This window comes from Xyrauchen texanus, chromosome 35 (genome assembly GCF_025860055.1).
Source record: "Xyrauchen texanus isolate HMW12.3.18 chromosome 35, RBS_HiC_50CHRs, whole genome shotgun sequence".
Lineage (NCBI taxonomy): Eukaryota > Metazoa > Chordata > Actinopteri > Cypriniformes > Catostomidae > Xyrauchen > Xyrauchen texanus.
Genome location: NC_068310.1, coordinates 23520381 through 23542158, shown reverse-complemented (window position 1 = coordinate 23542158; position 21778 = coordinate 23520381). Strand labels below are relative to the sequence as shown.

The window sequence follows — 21778 nt, the reverse complement described above, 5'->3', positions numbered from 1 at the left end:
TGTAGTTGAAGCTGAATGTTGACCGTGGTATAAAATTAAAACTCTTTAGGGGGCCTCCCACAGAAATATTTTTCCAGTCTGTTATTGCCAAGCTTTAATGAACCAAATAAACATGTTTGCCCCTTCACTTCCATTCCAGAAGATCATACTCAAAAATACACTGATCATACCTCAAACAGCTCAGAAACCTAATGGACCTTCAGAGGAAGCTCTGTGGTGCTATGTGAGTGCCGTTAGCCTGGCTGAATCTACAATGTTTCTCTCCTATGTGGGAGGTGAACCCCTCCCCCTGTCCTTTTCTTGTGTTTTCTTAAATTGGGTCAGCAGATGTTACGCGTAGAGGTGGAGAGATAGAGAAAGAGGAGGTGGAAGAAAGAAAAATATCCAAGACAAACAATTTGCTTTGCAGTGTGGGCCGCACTAAGAGTGAACCGAGCAGGCAATGGCAATGCTCTGCAGCTGACATTCTCTTTTTTTTTTTTTTGTTTCTGGATTTTATAGTCTTACCAGTAAGCTTTTGAGACAACAGACAATAGTTCTTTGTAGTTCTTAATTTTTTACTTGTGGCTGCATGTTTTATTTAAACGGATAGTTCAACCAAAAATGACATTTCTCTCATAATTTACTCACCCCCATGATATCCCAGGTTTGTATGACTTTCTCTCTTCACCAGAACACATTTGAAGAAAAATAGACAAACATCTTGGCTCAGTAGGTCCTTAAAATGCAACTGAATGGAAATTTCTCTTTTTGAAGCTCCAAAAACCACAGAAAGTCAGCATAAACTTCATCCATATGACACCAGTTAACCATTAATTCTTCTTCTTCTAAAGTAACCCAATCGCTTTTTTGTAACTCCAAATCATGCTTCCGGTGAGCAGCTGTATGTGCATGTAATGTAATCGCATTGGCATTTGAAACATGTGAGAACTAGAAGAACTGTGATGTTAAAGCCCCTGTCACACCGGCAGTGGCATCGTCCCATTAATGGCACAATCCCATTAATTTTCAATGAAAGCAGAGCGACTTCCGGCGATACGAGCTGTCACGACCGTTGGTGACGGAGATCGGTGTGGGGAGCGACAAGACAAGTTGAGAAAATTTCAACTTTATGCAAATGACGAACGACATTCGCAAGCGACTACCAGTGAGACTGAAGACAGAGGAGCTCACGTCATCCATCTCCAGGCAGGGAATGTGATACTGGAATCATGTAAAGGCATGACGGTGAAGTTAAATGTTTCAATGAGCGTTTTCACTGTTATATATCATTTGCCTGCAACCACATAGATATAGGCTAATAAAATAACTAAGTGAGTTTGACTCAAATATTGATATAATGTTCAATGAAATGATGCCTTAAGCACTGCCGCAGTTAATATAAATTCTCTCCCCTGCAGAATGTGCATTTTTAGAGGCAAAAGTATTGATTCCTTGTCAAATTACAATGATATCTTAGCTTTATCGGCAGTATCATCTAGCGATACCAAGTGACTATGCTACCGGTGGTGTTAATGGGGCTTTACAAGTGAGGAGGAACATAGTAGCACAGTAACACTTAGTTGGTTTTGATTTAGATCTGTATTGATCACAATGGTGCGTTTGTGTGCTCATCCTGGATGTCTCAACCGAGTGGAGAACATGAGATTACATCTGCATCCATGGCAACGTGAATACGACACAAGAGACTGTTTGGACCCTACCCTCTCATGAAGCGTTGGATTATGGTTAAAAAATAAAAACAAATTCACACCAGACATTAATTTAACCGCTGGCATCACTTTGTGCAATGTAAAAGTAGGATAATGGGCAAAAATCTACATATGCCAATGTGTTTATATGACCATTAAGCATGATTGGTGTGAATGCTTGTATTTAAACGTGCTCCGTGTAGCAACTAGAGATTAACCTTGCTGATATTGATAAGTATTTTCATTTTTGGTTGAACTATCCCTTTAAGCACTTTGACTTCTGCTCTCCTAACATCTGAAATATGTTACTGAGAGTAGGAATGTGCAAGCATATAGGTCAAAAATACATAAGCCTGTTACTGATAAAGTCAGGGTTTCTGAAGTCATGGAAAATCGGGAAATATGAAGGAATTTTGAAATTGTGATTTCCAGGCCTGAAAAAATGGATGAATGCTAAAAAGTCATGGAAATAACAATAGTGACTATACATTTTTGTAGTTATATGCAGCTCTAAAATATTTCGACAGCTATAAATTGCTCTTTTGTGCATGCAATTTCTGTATAATAATTTTTGAGAAATGCCTATGCAGCAGTCATCAGTCATTGGAAATGTCAAGGAAATTCAGTGGGCTTCAATGTTGGAACCCTGATTGTACAGGATTTAGAAAAGTATTTGCTTGAGGCTAAAGAATATGAACTGGGTACTCATCTGTAATTAATGTTTGTTTTTGTTTTTTTTGTTTTTTTAACATTAGCACCAGTGATTTGTAGTTTAAACAGTGCATGTTAGAGTCATGTGTCCTTTATGGACCAATCATTGCTATCTCATTCTGTGATTTACATCAGGGATGTCTAATGGATGGTAAAACCATTGGAAAGAGGGCTTAGAACTTTAAACTGTAACGCAAACAGGCGTCTCGAAACCACTTTGCTGCAGAATTATCAGTCTTTTGTCACTGAAGATATCATGAGTGGGATCACTCGGTTGCTTATCTTGTTAATGTTCTAAAAGACAAACATGACTTGTTAGACTAGCTGAAAGAATGTTGAATGAGTTGACTGGAACTGCATTTCTCTGTATTGTTGAAATGTGTTAACTTTTTTGTTTGTTTGCAGGCCATCACACCCAGGTGTCACAGTGCCCTCCTAATGAGTTTGAGTGTCGAGGAACAGATGTGTGCATTCACCTGAGCAAGTTGTGTGACGGCGTCCCAGACTGCACAGATGGCCGTGACGAGGGACCGCACTGTCGTGGTAATGCATATGCAGACACACCCTGTCCCACAGAATGCAGTCTGATCATGATTTTGTGACTGATCACATGATAAATGTCACAGGCCTGCTTTACACTACACAAATAAGCGTCACATACTTTGCCTCTCTTATGAACAAATTACAGCATTCACACTGCACTGTTTACATAAATTAATGCACTGATAACTACCAAAAATCTGCTTATTCAGAAAAAGAAAGAAAACTGCATTCACATGAGACTAAAGTCAAAAAGTAAACTGGCATGCACACATCTTTCGTGCATTGAATAAGCCGATAAGAACACCATTTAAAAGGGTTTTTTTGTGCAATGTAAAAGTAGGATAATTGGCAAAAATCTACATATGTCAATAGGTTTTTGCTTAAACCGTTTATGACCACGATAAAGGTGTTTATATGACCACACATGTTGTCCTTTATTAAGCATGATTGGTGTGAATGCTTGTATGTAAACGTGTTCCGTGTAGAAACTAGAGATTAACCTTGCTGATATCGATAACTAAGGTGATGGAAAAAGTGGATAACCAATTAATCAGATGATGGTGTAAATTAATTTGATAGAATATGAAAAATCTTCCTTAGGTTTTCCTTGCTATACATTACACATTTATTCATTTAGCAGATGCATTTGTACAAAGCGATTTACTAAATGAGGAATGGTACAACATAAGTAATTAATTTTAAGGAGACAGTAACATCAAAGCTCTGCATTACAAAGTTGCAATTGCATTAGAAAAGTACTAGCTAAGACTGAGATTAGAGTGCAAAAATATATATTTTTTTTTTTACTCTTGATTGGCACAGAAATAAAAAATGTTCTTAGGCTCTCATTACTATGATTGGCACAGACATAGAGGCTGCAGCTGTCCAAAATGAATACATTCTTTTACAATTCAGTTTATTGCCGTTATGGCCCAAATCAAAGGTCAAGTCAAGTCATTTTTATTTGTATAGCGCCTTTCACAACACACACATCGTTTCAAAGCAGCTTTACAGAAGATCATGCATTAACAGAAAATGAAACCTTAATATCTATAATGTCTTAGATTCATCATTGTATAGTTTGATAAAATACGATTGTGAAATGTGTTTAAAAATAAGTTATTAAATAATAATTGTATTAAGAAACCCAGTGAGCAAGCCGAAGGCACAAAACTCCATAAGATGTTGGTTAATGGAGAAAAATAACCTTGAGAGAAACCAGACTCACTGTGGGGGCCAGTTCCCCATCATGAAAATAATGTCAATATTACTTGTGTATAGTGCAAGTCATGGTTTAAAATTATTAAACAAAGTAATATGAAGTTTCCCATGTATTATGGTTGGAGTTGGCATCAGTTCGTCCTCTGAAGTCCATCGTAATAGACTGAAGTGATGTTTGGCTGGCACCGGCTGCTATTACAGTTTTTCTCAATTGCTAAAACACAATTTCTGAAACCTTGCTCCGTTTTCTGAAAACATTAAACACAAAACCTCATCTTCAAGCACTATTTACAAAACCTCTGACTCCTCTTGCAAAATGAAACTTTCGCCTCAAAACAGTTTTACCTGTGTTCAAAATCAAACACTGCTCTCAAAACAGTTTTACCTGTGTTCAAAATCAAACACTGCTCTCAAAACAGTTTTACCTGTGTTCAAAATCAAACACTGCTCTCAAAACAGTTTTACCTGTGTTCAAAATCAAACACTGCTCTCAAAACAGTTTTACCTGTGTTCAAAATCAAACACTGCTCTCAAAACAGTTTTACCTGTGTTCAAAATCAAACACTGCTCTCAAATCATAAACAAAGTGATCAAAATGCTATACACTATCAAGCAGTCAGTAAACAATACACCAAAAAATGTAAAACACATTGTTCAAAACATATAGTTCTCAGGGAGAACTACATGTTTAATCTCAAAACAAATTTCATATTTTTTCATTGTACAGTCTACAGCAGTGCACTGTACTACAGTATACGATACGCAAAGGGACACAAATGAAAGGAGTAAACGTGATCAATGTGCTTCTTGTCTTTGGCCTGGGTCAGGCCAGAGCACTTCGTCGACATCACAAGCAATATTGTCCCTCCTGAGGCAACGGGGGAAGAAGCCTCTTGTGTGTCGTATCCAGCCCTGACATGATTCCTCACCAATATCACCACAGGCTAAATCCATGGCTTGCAGCAGATTTACTCTGGTGTAGGGTTGTCCATCATAAACTTTCCATCTCCAAGAGGAGAAAAACTCCTCAATCGGATTCAGGAAAGGCGAGTATGGAGGGAGGTACAAGTTCATAAACTGCCCATTGATGTTAAACCATTCCCTTACCTGAGCAGCTCGGTGGAAACTGACATTGTCCCACACTATCACATATGTGGGAATGGGATTCTCATTTAGCTCTTGACCCTGCTGCTCTTCAACCTGCTGCTGAAATAAAATATCTCTTAGATTGGCCATAAATCTTAGAAGGTGCTGGGTGTTATATGGCCCGAGTGTAACATGGTGATGTAGAACACCATGGTTGCTAATAGCAGCACAGATTGTGACATTGCCACCTCGTTGACCCAGGGACTTCAACAATGGCCCGCTGTCCAATCATGTTTCGGCCTCTCCTTCTCCTCTTTGTTAGATTGAAGCCAGCTTCATCGACAAAGATGAACTCATGGGGTCTGTCCAAGGATTCCAAGTCAAATATTGTCTGTGTAGAAATACAATATACTGTATTTAGAATTCGTACAGAGACAGTGATATACTGTAGAGTACAATTAGGCCTACTGTATGCACTTCTAATTCACATACATTGTATATACTGAAGAGTAATGTCATTCACATAGTATGTGTTAGTACTGTAGACAATCTGGATTACAGTAAATGTTTCTGAATGTCCACTTACTTGCTCTGTATACTTGTTTCATTCGCATCCTGTTACGATGGAGGACACGGTCAATTGTGGAAATGCTCACACTGTCGATTCCTTGGAAGTGTGTGTTGTCTTGTATCACGCGTTCCTGGAATTCTCTGAGTCGTATTAAATTATCTTGAAGGACCATGCCCACTATAACGGCCTCTTGCTCAGGAGTGAATATAGCTGTCCTTCCACCTGCATGTGGCAGCCTTGCAATTCTAAAAAAAAGTAGATGTGCAGTTACAAAAAAATGCATGCAGTACTATACATACAGTAATGTAGTTTGCAAATGTCTATTGAAACAGTTGCATATAGCGTAGTACAGTAAATTTGCTATTACAAAAATACAGTAGTATACTGTACCTGTTCTCTTCTCTGAATGTCCTTACTATGGTGGACACAGAAAATCGGCTCAAATTGGGTTGCACTCTAAGTCCTGCTTCCCTCATTGTCAGTCCATGGACAAGAACATGGTCTATGACTGTTGCTCGAATTTCATCAGATATTTCCACTCTTTGTCTTCCTCTTCCTCCTCCTCCTCCTCTTCCTTGCCCCCTCCTCCTCCTCCTCCTCCTCCTCGTCCTCCTCCTCCTCTTCCTCTTTCTTGCCCTCCTCCTCCTCTTCCTCTTCCTCTTTCTTGCCCTCCTCCTCCTCGTCGCCCACCTCGCATACGCACTCGTCCTCGTCCTTTCACATTGTTTCTCCTATCCATTCTCAGACTTTCTCCTTCCCACCTTCAACAACCTGTTTGCTCTCTGAACTGGCTTATATTGGTTGTCACATCATTTGAAACAGGTTGAATCAGTTTTGAGTGGTTGTGTTCAATCAAATGACATGTGTTCTCTATTTGTATTTGATTGTTGCCACTTGCGTTTACCAGTATGGATGACATGTGCATTAGAGTGCAGAATGTGTTTTGAGAATGAGAATGTGTTCAGAGTTTTGCTGAAAAGTCTAAGTGAGATCTGCAAATTGTGTTTTACCATGTGAAATTGTTTACGGTATTGACAACAGACTCCACAATTAGCTAAATGAGTTCAGGCAACTGAGAACTTTGTTCAGCCAATGGATTTTAGTGTTTTAGCAATTGAGAAAAACTGTAGTAGTCATCACTCAGAGACACGTAGCAGTGGAGTCCAACATGAACGTGCTGGATTCAGCCGGTTCTGGTGACCTCAGGATAGGAGTCACAAGGTTGAGACGGGGAAACAAATGGAATAATATTAGCATAGATGCCATTCAATTTATTGCAGAGTTCTAGATCATAATCTATGTGTTGGTTTTCTTAATACGGAATTTAACAGATAAAATGGGACTAATAGGATCATATTTCTTGGTTCTAGTTAGCACTCTGGCTGCTGCATTTTGAACCAATTGAATTTTATTTATTGAACTTGCAGTACATCCTCCCAGAAATGCATTACAATAATCTAGTCTTGAGGTCATGAACGCATGAATTTGTTTTTCGGCATCAGCTTTCTGGCCATCCAGTCTTTTGTTTCATTGATACACACTGCTAATTTGGAGAATTGTGTAATTTTGTCAGGCTTTGAAGAAATATAAAGTTTGGTATTGTCAGCATAACAGTAAAATCTTATTCCACGACTCCTGATAATATCTACCAGGGGAAGCATATACAAGGAGAAATGCAGAGGCCCTAAAACTGATCACTGTGGCACTCCATACTTTTTGTTTTGTTTGACAATTCCTTATTTACATAGACAAAGCGGTCCGCTAAATAGGACCTAAACCATGCTAATGCAAGTCCAAAAATGCCAACATAATTCTCCAGCCTATTCAAGAGAATGTTGTTATCTATATTGTCAAATGTAGCACTAAGATCTAAAAGCACTATGAAATGCAGCCTCGATCAGATGAAGTTTTCATTTACTAAAACTACATTAAAATGCCCAGACTTTGTCAACTAAAACTTGACAAAAAAAAAAATAAGATAGGATAAGGTTGACTAAATATGATAAAAACTAAAAAGGACATTTGTCACAGGACTAAGACTAAATTAAAAACAGATGACAAAATTAACACTATTATTCAGTTGCCAGGTCATTAATAGTGTATAATCACAAATACAACGTTTACGTGTTCTTAACATCACTTTTTGATCAGTATTGTATCACCTCAGCCTCATTTTGAGCCAGGAAAAACCCTGATGTTAATTTAAAAATAAGTTAACAGTTAACAAACATGCACATCAACAATGCATCCTCGTTGCTTACTTTTGGAGTGAGAACAATGAATGCCAGCCCAACAAAACAAAACTTACATTTTCTATAATATGCTATGAGCAGACCTATCTTTCTTTCAAAGAGACCGAAAAGAAAAAGAGGCAGAGCCAAATAAAAGTCATCCAGGACTCTCTGCCTAACCTATTTTATACTCCTCAACAATGAAAAGAAAAACAACACACTCATAAAATTACAGCAATAAGACACTGTTAAACTTAACATTAACTTTTAAGTAACTTAATGTAGTAATAACAGCAAGTTTTTGAAGAGTGAAAGAGAGAGAGTGTGATATATTTCACTAGATTTTTTTTTATTAATATTCACAATTTATATTATTATTGCTGACATTTCTATATGGTCAAATTTTTTATTTTCATGCCCTCACTTCAACTTGGAACTAGAGATTTACCAATATGATATACAATATGAATAATTTCCATTGAACATGGATTGGATCTGTTGAACACATGACAGGCCAAATTTGTAAAGAGAGCCACAACGAAAGATAAATAGAAGATAAAAATTAAATTGGAACATAAATAAATATCAAAGCATGATGATTGATGTGAAAAAAAGATTGTTTTGTACTTTGAACTAAAACATTTTTGCATTTGTTTTTGCTGTCCAAAACAACAGAACTCACATTTTACATGTTTGTACTATATATATATATTAGAACATCACAAATTTATATTATGCCTATGTTGGGCAATTCCATGGAAATGTCAATGACATCATGAAACAATTTAAAGTAACCAAAGGAACAAAACACCATTTTAAGTTATATTGTGGTATAAAGGAGAATGCCGTACACATGGCAATACAATACAAGTTAAGCTCAATCAACATTATTTGTGGTATAATGTTGATGACCACAAATTTGTTTTGACTCGTTCCTCCTTTAAAAAAAATGCAAAAATCGAGGTTAAACTTACAATGGAAGTGAATGGGGCCAGTTTTTTTTAACGTTAAAATACAAGCTTTTTCAAAAGTATAGCCACTTGACATAAACAATGTGTGTAAACAATATTTTAGTGTGATAAAATCACTTACTAACCATTTCTGTGTAAAGTTATATTCTATTGACAGCTTTGTTACATGACGATATAATGCCAACAAACCCTTAAACCCTAAAATGACTGTACAAATGACAATTTAAACAATTTTACAGCTCAAATAATGCATGAGTTGCTTCACATTTCTGTGTTTAAACCCTCCAAAACCATGGCCACTTTCACTTTCCCCATTCACTTTCATTGTAAGTGCCTCACTGTAACCTCGATTTTTGCTTTTTTTTAGAGAAAAGGAGGGACAAGTCAAAACATTTTTTTTGGTGGTAATCAAAATTATGCTACAAGTGCTGTCGTTTAAGCTTAACTTGTATTGAACCTGGAACATTCCTTTAACGCAATCAATCATGCAGCCTTAATGGATACCATACCAATGTCTAAGAAATCAAAGTTTGCTGATTTCAAAGCGATTTGGATGGTGTTACCTCATCATGTATATATAAGTAGGTGCTGCTTTCGCAACTGTCTGGTCTGTAACAACGTTGTTTCCTGATTAATGTGAGGACAAGTGCACAATTCTGTACAATCATTATTTTCTGGATTATGCATTTTGAATTCAGAGTTTTTAAAAAGTGTGATAATTAATTGTAAGTAATCCATAATTTTTTCATATCTGCATTTTTATGCCTTAAACCGATTTGCAGATAATAATTTATTTTGGAAAATAAAGGGCCAATAAATATTGGCGGCCAAATCATTGGTGCATCCCTACTTATCAAATCACAACAACAAAATTTGTTGCCAGCCTGCGATGGTTTTTATTTCACCTCTAGAGGCCACTGGTATTTTATAGATCCAAGTTGTTCTAACTGTAGAATCCTCCAGCACCAGCCACTGAAGAACATGGAAGAATGAAAAAACTAATGGCATGTAATTTGTCGAAAACGACAGTTCCAAATAGCAACTATCGTCACTGATTAATCGAAAAACATTTATATTGTCTACCCCTAGTAGTAACCCAGAATTCACTTTATTTCCTACATAGAGCCTCAATTTTATTAAACAGCAGAAACCCTGTCAGTATGAAAGCACAACACTGTTACAGTTACACTGCTGTTTTGCTTAGGCTTGCCATACTACAGTTAAGGTTAGGATTGATGGTTTCTCTTCAATACAGTGTCAACTTAACCAGTGCAAAATTTGTGTATCGCTAATGCCTAATACCGTCAACCAGACAGATACTTGAATTTGTGGCATAATTTCAATGTCAAAGTCTATGTTTGAAACCCCATGCTTTGTCCACAAAGATTTGGCTCCTAAAGAAACATGGTTAATATCAGCATCACCACATGAGTTATCTAGCCCTCATCTTGTTTGTGTCCAAAGTCCTTATGTAGATGTGCTCATCCAACTGATCAAATCTAAGCCACCCACTTAGCGAGTAATTGAAAGAAATCAAACTGACAGTTAAATCTCATTTGGAACAGAATGATTAGATTTTGAGGTCCAATGTATCTTAGTAGCTCTAGTCCAGGTCTATCTACAACCTTCTTTCCACACTGCTGGAATGTTCCAATGACCGACTGTGCTTGAGGTTTTAAAGGCTTAATGATGAATAATGTACCTTTCTGACCTGGCCCCTATCCAGCACTTTGAGCTTAGACACTCACACACGTACACACACTTCACGTATCCAACGGCTTAAATGCGGGCCCTTTGAACCCAGAGGTAAACACACTCTTTCACTTAAATTGCATGGAACATATACAAACGTATACTCACATGCCTTTCCTGTTGGATGTTTGCTTGTTCCTGGTTTCACAGGAAGGTTTGCAATTTAACAAGCATTGCACTGTTTGCCCCAAACAAACGCGGAGATTGTGCAAGTGACTCCGCCATGGCGTTTTCAAAAGACACTTTGTCAGTCTATATTTCTGAGTAATTATCACAGAGCTGTTGACAAGGGGAATGAGCGGGAGAGGACTGAGGCTTGTAGGAATTTTATCACAGTGCAATATGTCTTGCTGCTATGTTAATAATGTAGTGATGTATGGTAGTGCAGAACAGGATCAGGGTATCAGTGATTGAATGCTTACTTCCCTTACTGTACACTGATATGCTATATGTGCCATGGTCATGCAAGTCTGGTTCATCTTATCCTGGGATTTTTTCATTCAACCACTAACTGAGCTAAGAACAGTCTTGAAACAGTCTGAAAGGGATAGTTCACCCAACAATAAAAATTCTGTCATTTGCTTACCATGTCGTTCTGAACCCTTATGACTTTCTTATGTGGAACATATAAGGAAAGGAGAGAATGTTATGGAATGACAGCCTCAGTCAACCATCCACGTTCATTGCATCTTTTTTTGTTTCCGAAACAATGAGTTTGATTAGAGACTGAGGCTGTCAGATCATAGCATCTCCTTTTGTGTTCCACAGAAGAAAAAGGAAGTCAGTCATATGGGTTTGGAATTGCATGAAGGTGAGTGAGTGAGAATACAAATTTTTGGGTGAACTATTCCTTCATTCATGAGTTTATTTTGTTTCCCCTTTTGGCAGATTTAATTGGCTCCCTGCAGTCTTCATTTAATCATTCCGTAGTGAAGCCTCTTAAAGATGTTTCAAGATCTGTCCATTTACTCCCGCTGTGATGACATGGACCCATATCTGTCAGCCCTTTCCAAAATAACTGTTTTTGATGAACAGTCAGAGTATGCTTGAGATTTACTGGTACCTGAAAATCATTGTTTAAAGACGATCAACAGTGTGATCATGCTTCATAATTGTCATAAATTGTGAACAAACTTCATGTATTGCCATTAATATGTTTGCTTGTATTGTACTGTTTTATGATGTATATTTTCACTCCGGGTTTATGTTGCATATTTTTTATTTGAATAAAGTAAATGAAAGGAAAAGTACAGTGATTAAATGGCACACTAAACAAATTATCTATTTGTTGAAGATACAGCCATGTCTTAGTTTCTGCCTAGCTTCTGTTTTATTTTTATATATCTGTTTATTTCAATATTGTGCGAAATATCGTAGAATGGAATATTAGCTCTAAAAATCAGCTGTGATTCCATCTTAAAGGATAATTCACAAATAATGCTGAGCGATAGATTGAATATTCACTATATAATTGCGAGGATTTTGCTGACAATATAAAATTTAGCAATATCGTGATATTTTAATGTGATTTTTATCTGTTTATCTAGTTATCAGTAGACTCATTTCGCGATACTTCAGGGTTGCACAATTAATCAAAATAACATACAAGTTATGATATGGTCACATGTGATTGTTAGACCACAAAAAGCTGCGATTTAAGTAAATCTGGTCTGTGTGCACCTCAGAATAAAATGGTGATGTGCTGTTCTGTGCAGGCCTCATGGGCTTGTGTTTTTAGCTCTTTCAGAGCAGTTCATGTGCAATGTGAAATCCAAAGTGCTGCATGTTCAAGCATTTGCACAATTCCAAACATTAGTAACCACAACAAGTTATTATACAAATCTACCACATTATAACAGAGATAGTGTCAAAATAAAAGCTCCAGTTGAATGTGGAATTAAATAGGACAGAAATATATTACTTTTGTATAACACAAATCTGATCTCTAAATAAAAAATATAATTCAGTATAATATTTTAACTTGACTTGGTCCCACAGTTATAATTTTTGCTATATTTAACTGGGTTCTAAAAACCCAGTGAAGTAGTTTGTGCACACCTTGTTCATTCACAATAATGTTTTAGTAAAAAAAAAAAGAAAAATATATATATGTCAAGCTGCCGTGTAATTTTTTTATATATATAAATTAGGGCTGTCAATCGATTAAAAATTTTAATCAAATTAATTACATTGTGTCCCGATTAATTAATCGCATACACATATTTGCTGAGAAAGCCCTCATATATAACAATAATTCAATATATAATGATGAAATAATTATACATAGTTATCTTTTAAATATTTAACAATTTTATATATATATATATAATATATATCATTGTTAAATATTTATATATATATATATATGTAATATATATAATTGTGAAAATGTTTTATTATATATATATATATATATATATATATATATATATATATATATATATATATATATATATATATATATATATATATATAATAAAATAATTTCAGATAATTAAAATACATTACATTCCTGTAGCAGAAGAGTTAATCATTGATAAGGCCATACAAAAAAGCGGCTTTAGAATACAATGTATTGTTTACTACCATATTATTGATCAGAAGTCAATCATTGGCATACAGTTCACAGTGATCCATTTCACAAGTGAATTTGCCAATCAGTTGGAGATTTATTATAAGGGCTTGTTTAAAGACCCGTCAATTTACACCTGCGTTAGACACACTTGTGTAGCATCTCGGGTGCGTTGTGTCATAAACATAGTTTAATACTTAGAACATCTTGAGATCCCTTTGTTTGCATTTGCGCTCCAAGTGTTTTGAATGCAACACATGTTTGTGTTGTTGCTGCTGAAGATTGTTTTGTTCACTGTATAAACTGTGCTGCCACACAGCTGAAGTTTAACTTACTGCCCTCTGGAGTAAACAGGTGGTACTACAAGCTTGCATTTCTCAGGAATCTTCCTTATACAGGGGCATGGCGATTAATTGCGTACATTTTTTTAAGACGTTATTTTTTTATCAAATTAATCGCACTGAATTAACACGTGAAATCGACAGCCCTAATAAATAAAATAACATAATAAATATATATTGCAAATAAATGCAAATATTTTTGGTTCTTTTTAAGGAAATGATGCAGTTGAATTTAGATTAAGTCGCATTCACACTAACAAATTATATTGCTACAAAAAACAAGTGGACCAAGCGTTTTTATTGCCAACAAAATATACAGTGAGCTGATGATATGCTACAATAATTTTACAATTATTTAAACTCAAACTCCTGTTTCTGTTCACAAACTGCTCTTAGATGCCTTAATTGAAGTAGTAGTAGTACACCTTATACATACAAAATTGTGTGACAGTTGCTTTAGATTTAGCTTTTAGATATTATAGCATTTCCATTAATTAACAATTGTATTTTTTATAATATTTTTCTGTTTGCAACACGTAGTAGTTTAGTATCCTTATGATTTATTTTAGCAAACCAGTATGTTTGGACAGGTCATTACAATAGAATGAACTGATTGGTTTGAGTCATTTCTCAAAACAGTTCCCATAAGTCCCTGTAGGACACATTTTTGGTTTATCACTTTTTAGGATTCACTTTCAACTAAATGAAGGTGTTTTTGGTTTCATTAGTTGTATTTGATCTAATTTAATGTGTCCTAATTCGATGTCACACTAATTTAAATCTTAATTTATTTATTCTTTAGACAAATGCTGCTCTGATAATATGACTGTATTGAATATAATTTGATAGTAAGAAAATTGGCACCTTTAGGAACTTAAGTTGATAATTAACTTTTTGTTTGTAGTGTAGTTAAATATCAAATGGAGAAATTGACTGTCCTACTATAAGCTGAAACTGTAGTTTGTGCTAATCATCAGACAACAGCAGGCCATGGTGCCGATGTTTATCCTGTGTTATTCTTCTATTAGCCCCATATTAGAGGGCCTTTTCCCTGTTTGGTTCCCTCTTCACACAAGAGACTGCTCACACATGTGAGCAAATACGCGGCACTTACAAGAGTGATTAGCCATTTAAAATAGAACTTTGCACTGCTATTTGCAAAAGCCACTAGCAGAAAAGAAACTTTATCTGAGCTTGGCTCTCAGCTCTGGCAACAGCCTATCATTCTGGGCAATGGCTTATCATTTTGTGTCTGTTAAACTGTAGAGCTTCACAATGTTTTTACTGCAGTGATAGGTGAGGTTGGCTCTGTTTACAGTATTGATGGGACCAATATGCACTTTTTAGAGAAGTGTTACAATTAAACAAATAGTTAATCCAAAAATGAAATTTCTGTCATATTTAATATCCCTCTTGTTGTTCCCAACCTGGATGACCTTCTTTCCTCTTTTGAACACAAAAGAATACATTTTGAGTGGATGTTTTTTTTCTTCCTATCTATTCGATTACAAAGAATTAAGCTGAAGCTTTAAGCTTCAAAAAGGATGCAAAATCACCATAATAGTATTATAAATGTGGCCCATAAGCATTTGTGAATTGTCATGAAGGCATATGTCAGCATTGTTCGAGGAACAGATTGAAATTTTGCCTTTTGTGTTTGACATAATAAAGTCATACAGGTTTGGGAGGGCAGAATCTTCATTTTTGGGGAACAAATTATTTCATATCAAATAGATGTTTGCCATTATTTTCATTTTTGGTTTAGGCATTTGTTTAAGTTCAACTTGAGGACACTTTTACATCAGACAAAGCGAGAGAGTTTTTTTTTTTTTTTAAGAGTCAATGAACTTCTGTGTTGGTCTGTGGGTGTTGTGTGTACTTCGAAACTATACAAAACTGCTTACCGAAGAAAGTTTTGTTCACATTTTTCCCAATCATTACTGCACACCACACGCAGACCAAAGCTGAAGTTCATTGACTCCAGACCCGACATGAACTCCCTCTTGCTCTCTGAAGAATGTTTTCGGCACAGCTTTCCCAATCATTACCAAAACACATACATGCATTAGCATGTGGGGGCCTGTCGTCAGACAGACAGCGAAATCTTGTCTATGAGAAATTTTACACACAAACACGCCAAATTTAGGAGAGTCATAAAGTGCTTCACATTGTTAATGCATGCTATGCGTCAGTGCAGCATGCCCTTACAGAGTGGCTTAATGGTTAATTTCCTCCACCACTAGAATTAAATGGCATATTTTATTTGGCAGGTTGTTGCAGCGATTAAAAACTCATAAATATTATGTTCAGGGGGTCCCCATAATGATGTGAGATGTTGTAGCAAGATGTAGACATCATATTTCCCAAAAAATCTGATCTGTTCATCCAGTGTTTGGAAATCTAATGAAACTGTTTATTGCCAAGCTATTTATAACTTAAAAGGGTTTAACTACAATCAAGTAGCTAAAACGTAGTGTGTTACACTAGTGCCACTGAATCGAATTGCAAAAATAAACATTGTTTTCATAAAGCCTTCTGAATATACCCCCTCGTCTGCTGTTCATCAAAGAAACTGATTGCCCCACCCTAAACGCAAGCCTTTGTTTGAGTGAATGTTGTTGTGTCAAGCTGGACGATTACTTGCTTTTAGTTGGCCTGTTTATATTTGTCATCTGCAAATTATAATGTGGTCATTGCAATTGACCACATTTGTGGCATAATATAGATTAACCACAAAACATTTATTTCAACTTGACCCGCCTCAGAGGTAAAGAGGTAGTTCACCCAAAAATGAAAATTCTCTTATCATTTACTCTCAGGCCATCTTAGATGTGTATGACTTTCTACTTCTGAACACAAACAAAGATTTTAGAAGAATATCTCAGCTCTGTAGGTCCATACAATGCAAGTGAATGGTGGCCACAACTCTGAAGATCCAAATATCACAAAGACATCATAAAAGTAATCCATACGACTCCAGTGGTTTAATCCATGTCTTCTAAAGCGATCCAATAATTTTTGGGTGAGAATAGAATTAAATGTAATTCCTTTTTCACTATATATCTTGACATGGTCACCTTTGTGATTATGCTCTATTACACATCCTATAGTGCGATCTAGCACTATGCTTGTGTGTCAAGAACTAGGATGTTTAATCAAGCCTGAAATCAAAATCGTGCCTAAAGACTGCAATGGCAAAATATACAGTGAAAGAGGAGTTATACTTTGGATTTTAAAATATTTTCCTTTATCATAAACTGTCAGTCAACTCAAGGAGATTTTGGTCTTCCTCATTCAAGTAGATAGGAGCTGTAATTCATGCCAGTTGTATCCATAAAAATAGCAGCCCTGGAGCATTAAAGATGGCTGCCGAATGGACTGACTTGCCTTGAAATGGACTTTAGTTACAATGAGGCACCATTGAAGGCTTACTTTATAAACCCTGATGAAGGCTTGTGTGCCGAAATGCAGTTTTTTTTGGTTTAATAAATCTCTCCCTTCAACAAGTGTTGCTGGATTTATCCTCTTCAAAAATACACAGATTTCCATAAATAATAAAATTAATTGAAAATATTGTGAACAATCAAAACAATCAAACAACTGGACAAAGGATGTTTTTCACTACAGAATTAACTGATTGTTGATTCAAATTAAAAAAAAAATTTAACCAGTTAATATGAACCAGTCTGAACGAACAAATTCCCCACAAAATAAATATATAAATATTCCCAAAGCTATTTGAAAGACTGAGAGGAGATTCTAAGAGTGTATTTCGTTGTTTATTTCTTTGTTTGTTTTTTCAGTTAAGCGTGTTTTAAGGCTGCGTGTGCAACTGTCACATGAAAATGGCGACGTAGGGCTCTATCACACTGTACCGCTTACGTGTTGGAAAATAGTGGTTTCACTGGGAAAACTGCACTATTCTGAAAACTATCTGAGCTAATTTCATATTACTGAAAAATGTAGTCAAGTTAGCAGCATCACTACTTTTCATTAGGTAGTCCACAATACTGGCACAGAATCCCCCCCTCTCATCATTTGAAATATTGATGGATCTCATAAGTGCCAAAGTAGGCAGCATTACATTTTCATCCATTTCCTGTTCTGTGTCCTAATTCTCTGCTAATGCTCGGTCAGGTGAGAGGTGGACTTCCAGAATGACACAGTGAAGTGTTTATGAAGAAGCTGTCCTTACATTTGAAGCAGAGCTGGCTCTGGAACTGTTGTTAATAGCTGTTTTGTAACATGTTGAGGGGTTTGCAGGCAGTGCAGAAGAAGGCTGAATTTAGGACTGACTGCCAGTGGTTTTGTAGCTGCTGCCTTAGAAAGATTCTGTATTAAATCATACAGCTCTTTCCTCTTCTCAGTATCTTTCTGTTTGTCTTTCCTCATGTTCCCCCCCAGCACTTCACTGTGTTAATTGTAATTATTAATACATATTTTTTACTTCACCACTGCTGTAGTTTTCAAACTTGCCATGTTGTGATTGATGTTACATGCAATTGTCAAAGAAAATATAGCCATTTTTGTCTAAACTGACTCTAACATGGAATTTTTGAATGGATGAGTTTGGAGCAAAACTGGAATTTCTGTGAAGAACAACTTATATTAGATCTGGTCCTCACACAAAGCTATTGTATGGCTTCAGAAGACTTTATTTCTTTAAGGTTACTTGAAATAATCTCCAAAAAATTGCCATTGCCTGTCAATATGTTTTGACTGTCAATTTTGAGGTAACCAGTTGAAATGCCTCATGCCACACCCCTAATGCCCTCTGTTGTGTTTTGTGTAGTGTTGTGTTTGTGGATGTGAGGTCAGTGTATGAGTTTGGCCTGGCACAGACTGGGATTGGTTGAGGGAACTGATTCGATACAGGCCGCAGTGTTTTGCCAGCACATCTTTCTCTCCCTACACATTCCACAAAAGCCTCATTGTGCCTGTCAGTGCCATAGCCTTTGTGTGAGCTGTGTTGTAGAAACTCCTCTTCAGTGCTCTCTCTCTCTCTCTCTCTCTCTCTCTCTCTCTGTCTCTCTCTCTCTCTCTCTCTCTCTCTCTCTCTCTCTCTCTCTCTCTCTCTCACACTGTTCCAGTACGTTTTGGTTTGATTGAACTGTGTTTTCCAGATCACAGCTTACAGAATACCTTAGGCTATTGACAACTACCTCAGAGTGCCTCAGGGTAACACTGATATATATAAAACAATGTTATATTGCTAGTATAACACATAGGGCTGGGAAATGCCACTGAACTCCTGATAGCCAATTTGATATGTATTCCGATATTGCAATTCTGTAACCATTGCAGTTTGATGTTTTGATAGAAAAACTCTGTGTGGCAGGGCAGAGGTCGGGGCCGGGTCGTGATTCTACACACCTGGTCCCTTATCAGGCTAATCAAGCCTCCGAGAGGGATAAAGGCCGACTGCGGAGGATTGTGCGGGAGAGAGAGATAGTTTACGGATATGTCCGTCATGTGTGTGTTTGTATCTTCTGTTTATGTTTGAGCATTAAAATATTATTTATATCATCAAGCCGTTTCTCGCCGCCTCTTTCCCATTGAACTACGTTACACTGGTGCCAAAATCCGGGAAGGAGGAGGGATATGCCGTAGTAGAGTTCTTGCCACTTCCATCCACCCCAACGGAGCAGCCACGGCCATCTGCCGGGGGACGAGGAGCTTGGCCGCCTGGAAGCGGAAGCGGACGACGGCCGCCGACCACGAGGGGAGAAGGGGCTCCTAACTGACTGCCTGGAGCGGGAGAACCGCTGCCAGGGGTGGGGGAGACCTCTTCTGTTCCCCAAGAACAAAGCGGGGCGTTCCGTCCGCCAGGGGCTGGAGGTCTGCCACTTACGTACTCAAGCTGAAACCTCAGACAGGCCCGCAGACCAGGGACCCTGTTTGGATGGTGCCACGGGAGAAATCCAGCATCGACTGTCCAACATGTCTGTGATGCTGACGAAGGTTGTTGTTGACTTGGAGGATCTCGCTGTAATACATTGATCGATTATGGCAATGGAAACAAAATTCTTGGTTGAGAGTCTGTTGCAAGAGTGTCGATTATGGCAATGGAAACAAAATTCTTGGTTGAGAGTCTGTTGCAAGAGTGTCAGATGTTGAGAAACAGATTTGATTATCTGGTGTCATTGGAAAGGGAATTATCCGCTAGCGACCAAGATAGACATGGAAAACATTTAGGAAAAACGGGAAGATCTTGAAAATAGGAGCCGACGAAATGACTTAAGGAGCATGAAGAAGGCAGATATAGGGTGAAATTCCTAGATGAGCTCTTCCCAAGTCTGCTCTACATAACAGGCCATAAGCTGGAAATTGAGCGAGTTAAATCGTTTTATGTTCAAGCGCTGTCCTTAATAGAATCAATGGGTGAGTAAGCCATTTGGTGTTTCTCATGGAGCTCCAGAGTGGATTAACGTGCTGTACTTACTCTTGGCTGTCTGAGGAAGATGGGTGCCATTTTTGCTGATTAATTTACACGTTCTTTGTGTTTATTACTCCTACTGGGGTTTGTTTTACAAATAATTTTCTGTTACATAATTTTGCCTCACAAAACTTGTGCAGAAACACCGGACTTGAGCAATCCGATGGCAAAGTTGTTGTGGGAATTCTCATAGGCGTACATGGATCTTTTGAGTTTAGAGAGATTGACGCCGGTTGGCGCTGTCATGCGCTAGGTTAATGCGCACATTTTAATTTATGTTTGTTTGGTTCGGGGTTTGATTGTTTAACTAATATTGGAATGTGGTCTGTATAATCTTGTTTTTGACCAAATTTTTTTCCTGTTATATCAAAATGTAAAATGTTTATATGAGTGGGTTATCTTTCTCCACGTGGAATGTGAATAGGTTGGGGCACCCCATAAAAAGAAGGAAGGTTATTTATTTTCTGAAGTGTAAGAAATGTGATATAATGTTTCTTCAAGAAACACATCTTTCCTTGCAGGAAGCTGAAAGATTTGGGAAGATAAAGGGTGGGCATATTTTCTTTAGTGCTGGCTCAAGTAAGAGCAGGGGAGATATTGTATTGATAAGTAAACATCAACAATTAAAATCTCTCAGATTAAAGATAAATGCGGGAGAATCATTGTTTTTGCGGAAATTCAGTGGCAAAGGTTGGTTTTGGCTATTTATGTGCAAATGTTGATGATCAGAGCTTTTTTTATTGATCTTTTAGGGATGTTGCAAGCCGCTGGCACACCTCATGATATAATATTGGGAGGAGACCAATCTTTTGATAGACTCAGTCTTGATCAAAGTGAAGCAAAAGTGTGTAAGCCCCCTAGAGCAACATTGACGCTTCACAGGATGGGTAAAAATCTTGGACTTGCAGATATTTGGTGACTTATGAACCCATCTGGTAGGGACTATAAATGTTTTTTTTACCAGTCCATAAGATTTATTCTAGAATAGATTTTTTATATATATATATATCTAAGTCCCTCATTTCATCTGTTATGGATTGCTCAATTGGAAACGTCTTGGTTTCAGATCACGCCCTGGTGTGTTTAGAGGTGTTCACTTTCAGAGAAAATAAATCATATAGTTGGTGCTTTAATGTATCCCTTTTGCAAAATCCTGATTTTCCAACAAATGTTATAGACTGAAATTAATGTTTATATGGATCCTCAGTATATTCTGTGAGCGTGACTTGGGAGGCACTTAAGGTGGTTTTTAGGGGTCAGATCATACAGTATGCCTCATTCACCAAATAATTCAAATCATGAGAATTTGTGGAGATGGAAGGGAATATTAAAAGTGCAGAGCTGAAGCGCAGAATGACGTCTGATGGCCTCAGAGAATTGACCCAATTCAAATACAGATTTTCTACTATTTTGTCACGGAAAGTGCTTTGAGTCGGGGGACAAAATTTGTAGAACCATTAGATCTCTCTAAATTGACGACTGAGCAAAACAATTATCTTAATTATGAGATAACCTTATAGGAGCTTGACAGGGTAATTAAGGCCTTACCTGCAGGAAAGGCTCCGGGGCCAGATTGTTTTGCCGCAGAATTTTTTAGATCTTATGCTACAGAATTGACTCCACTTTTGTTAGAAGTTTATACGGAATCATTA

At 37.1% G+C, this 21778-nt stretch overlaps 1 protein-coding gene across 1 annotated transcript in view; it reads left to right on the top strand.

Annotated features, from left to right (window-relative positions):
* LOC127629092 (low-density lipoprotein receptor-related protein 1-like) overlaps positions 1-21778 on the top strand; it is a 184203-nt gene that overhangs the window by 43522 nt on the left and 118903 nt on the right. Inside the window, exon 3 of the mRNA XM_052106140.1 lies at positions 2808-2945. Within this exon, the coding sequence (XP_051962100.1) occupies positions 2808-2945 (138 nt within the window). The remainder of the gene's footprint in view (positions 1-2807; positions 2946-21778) is intronic.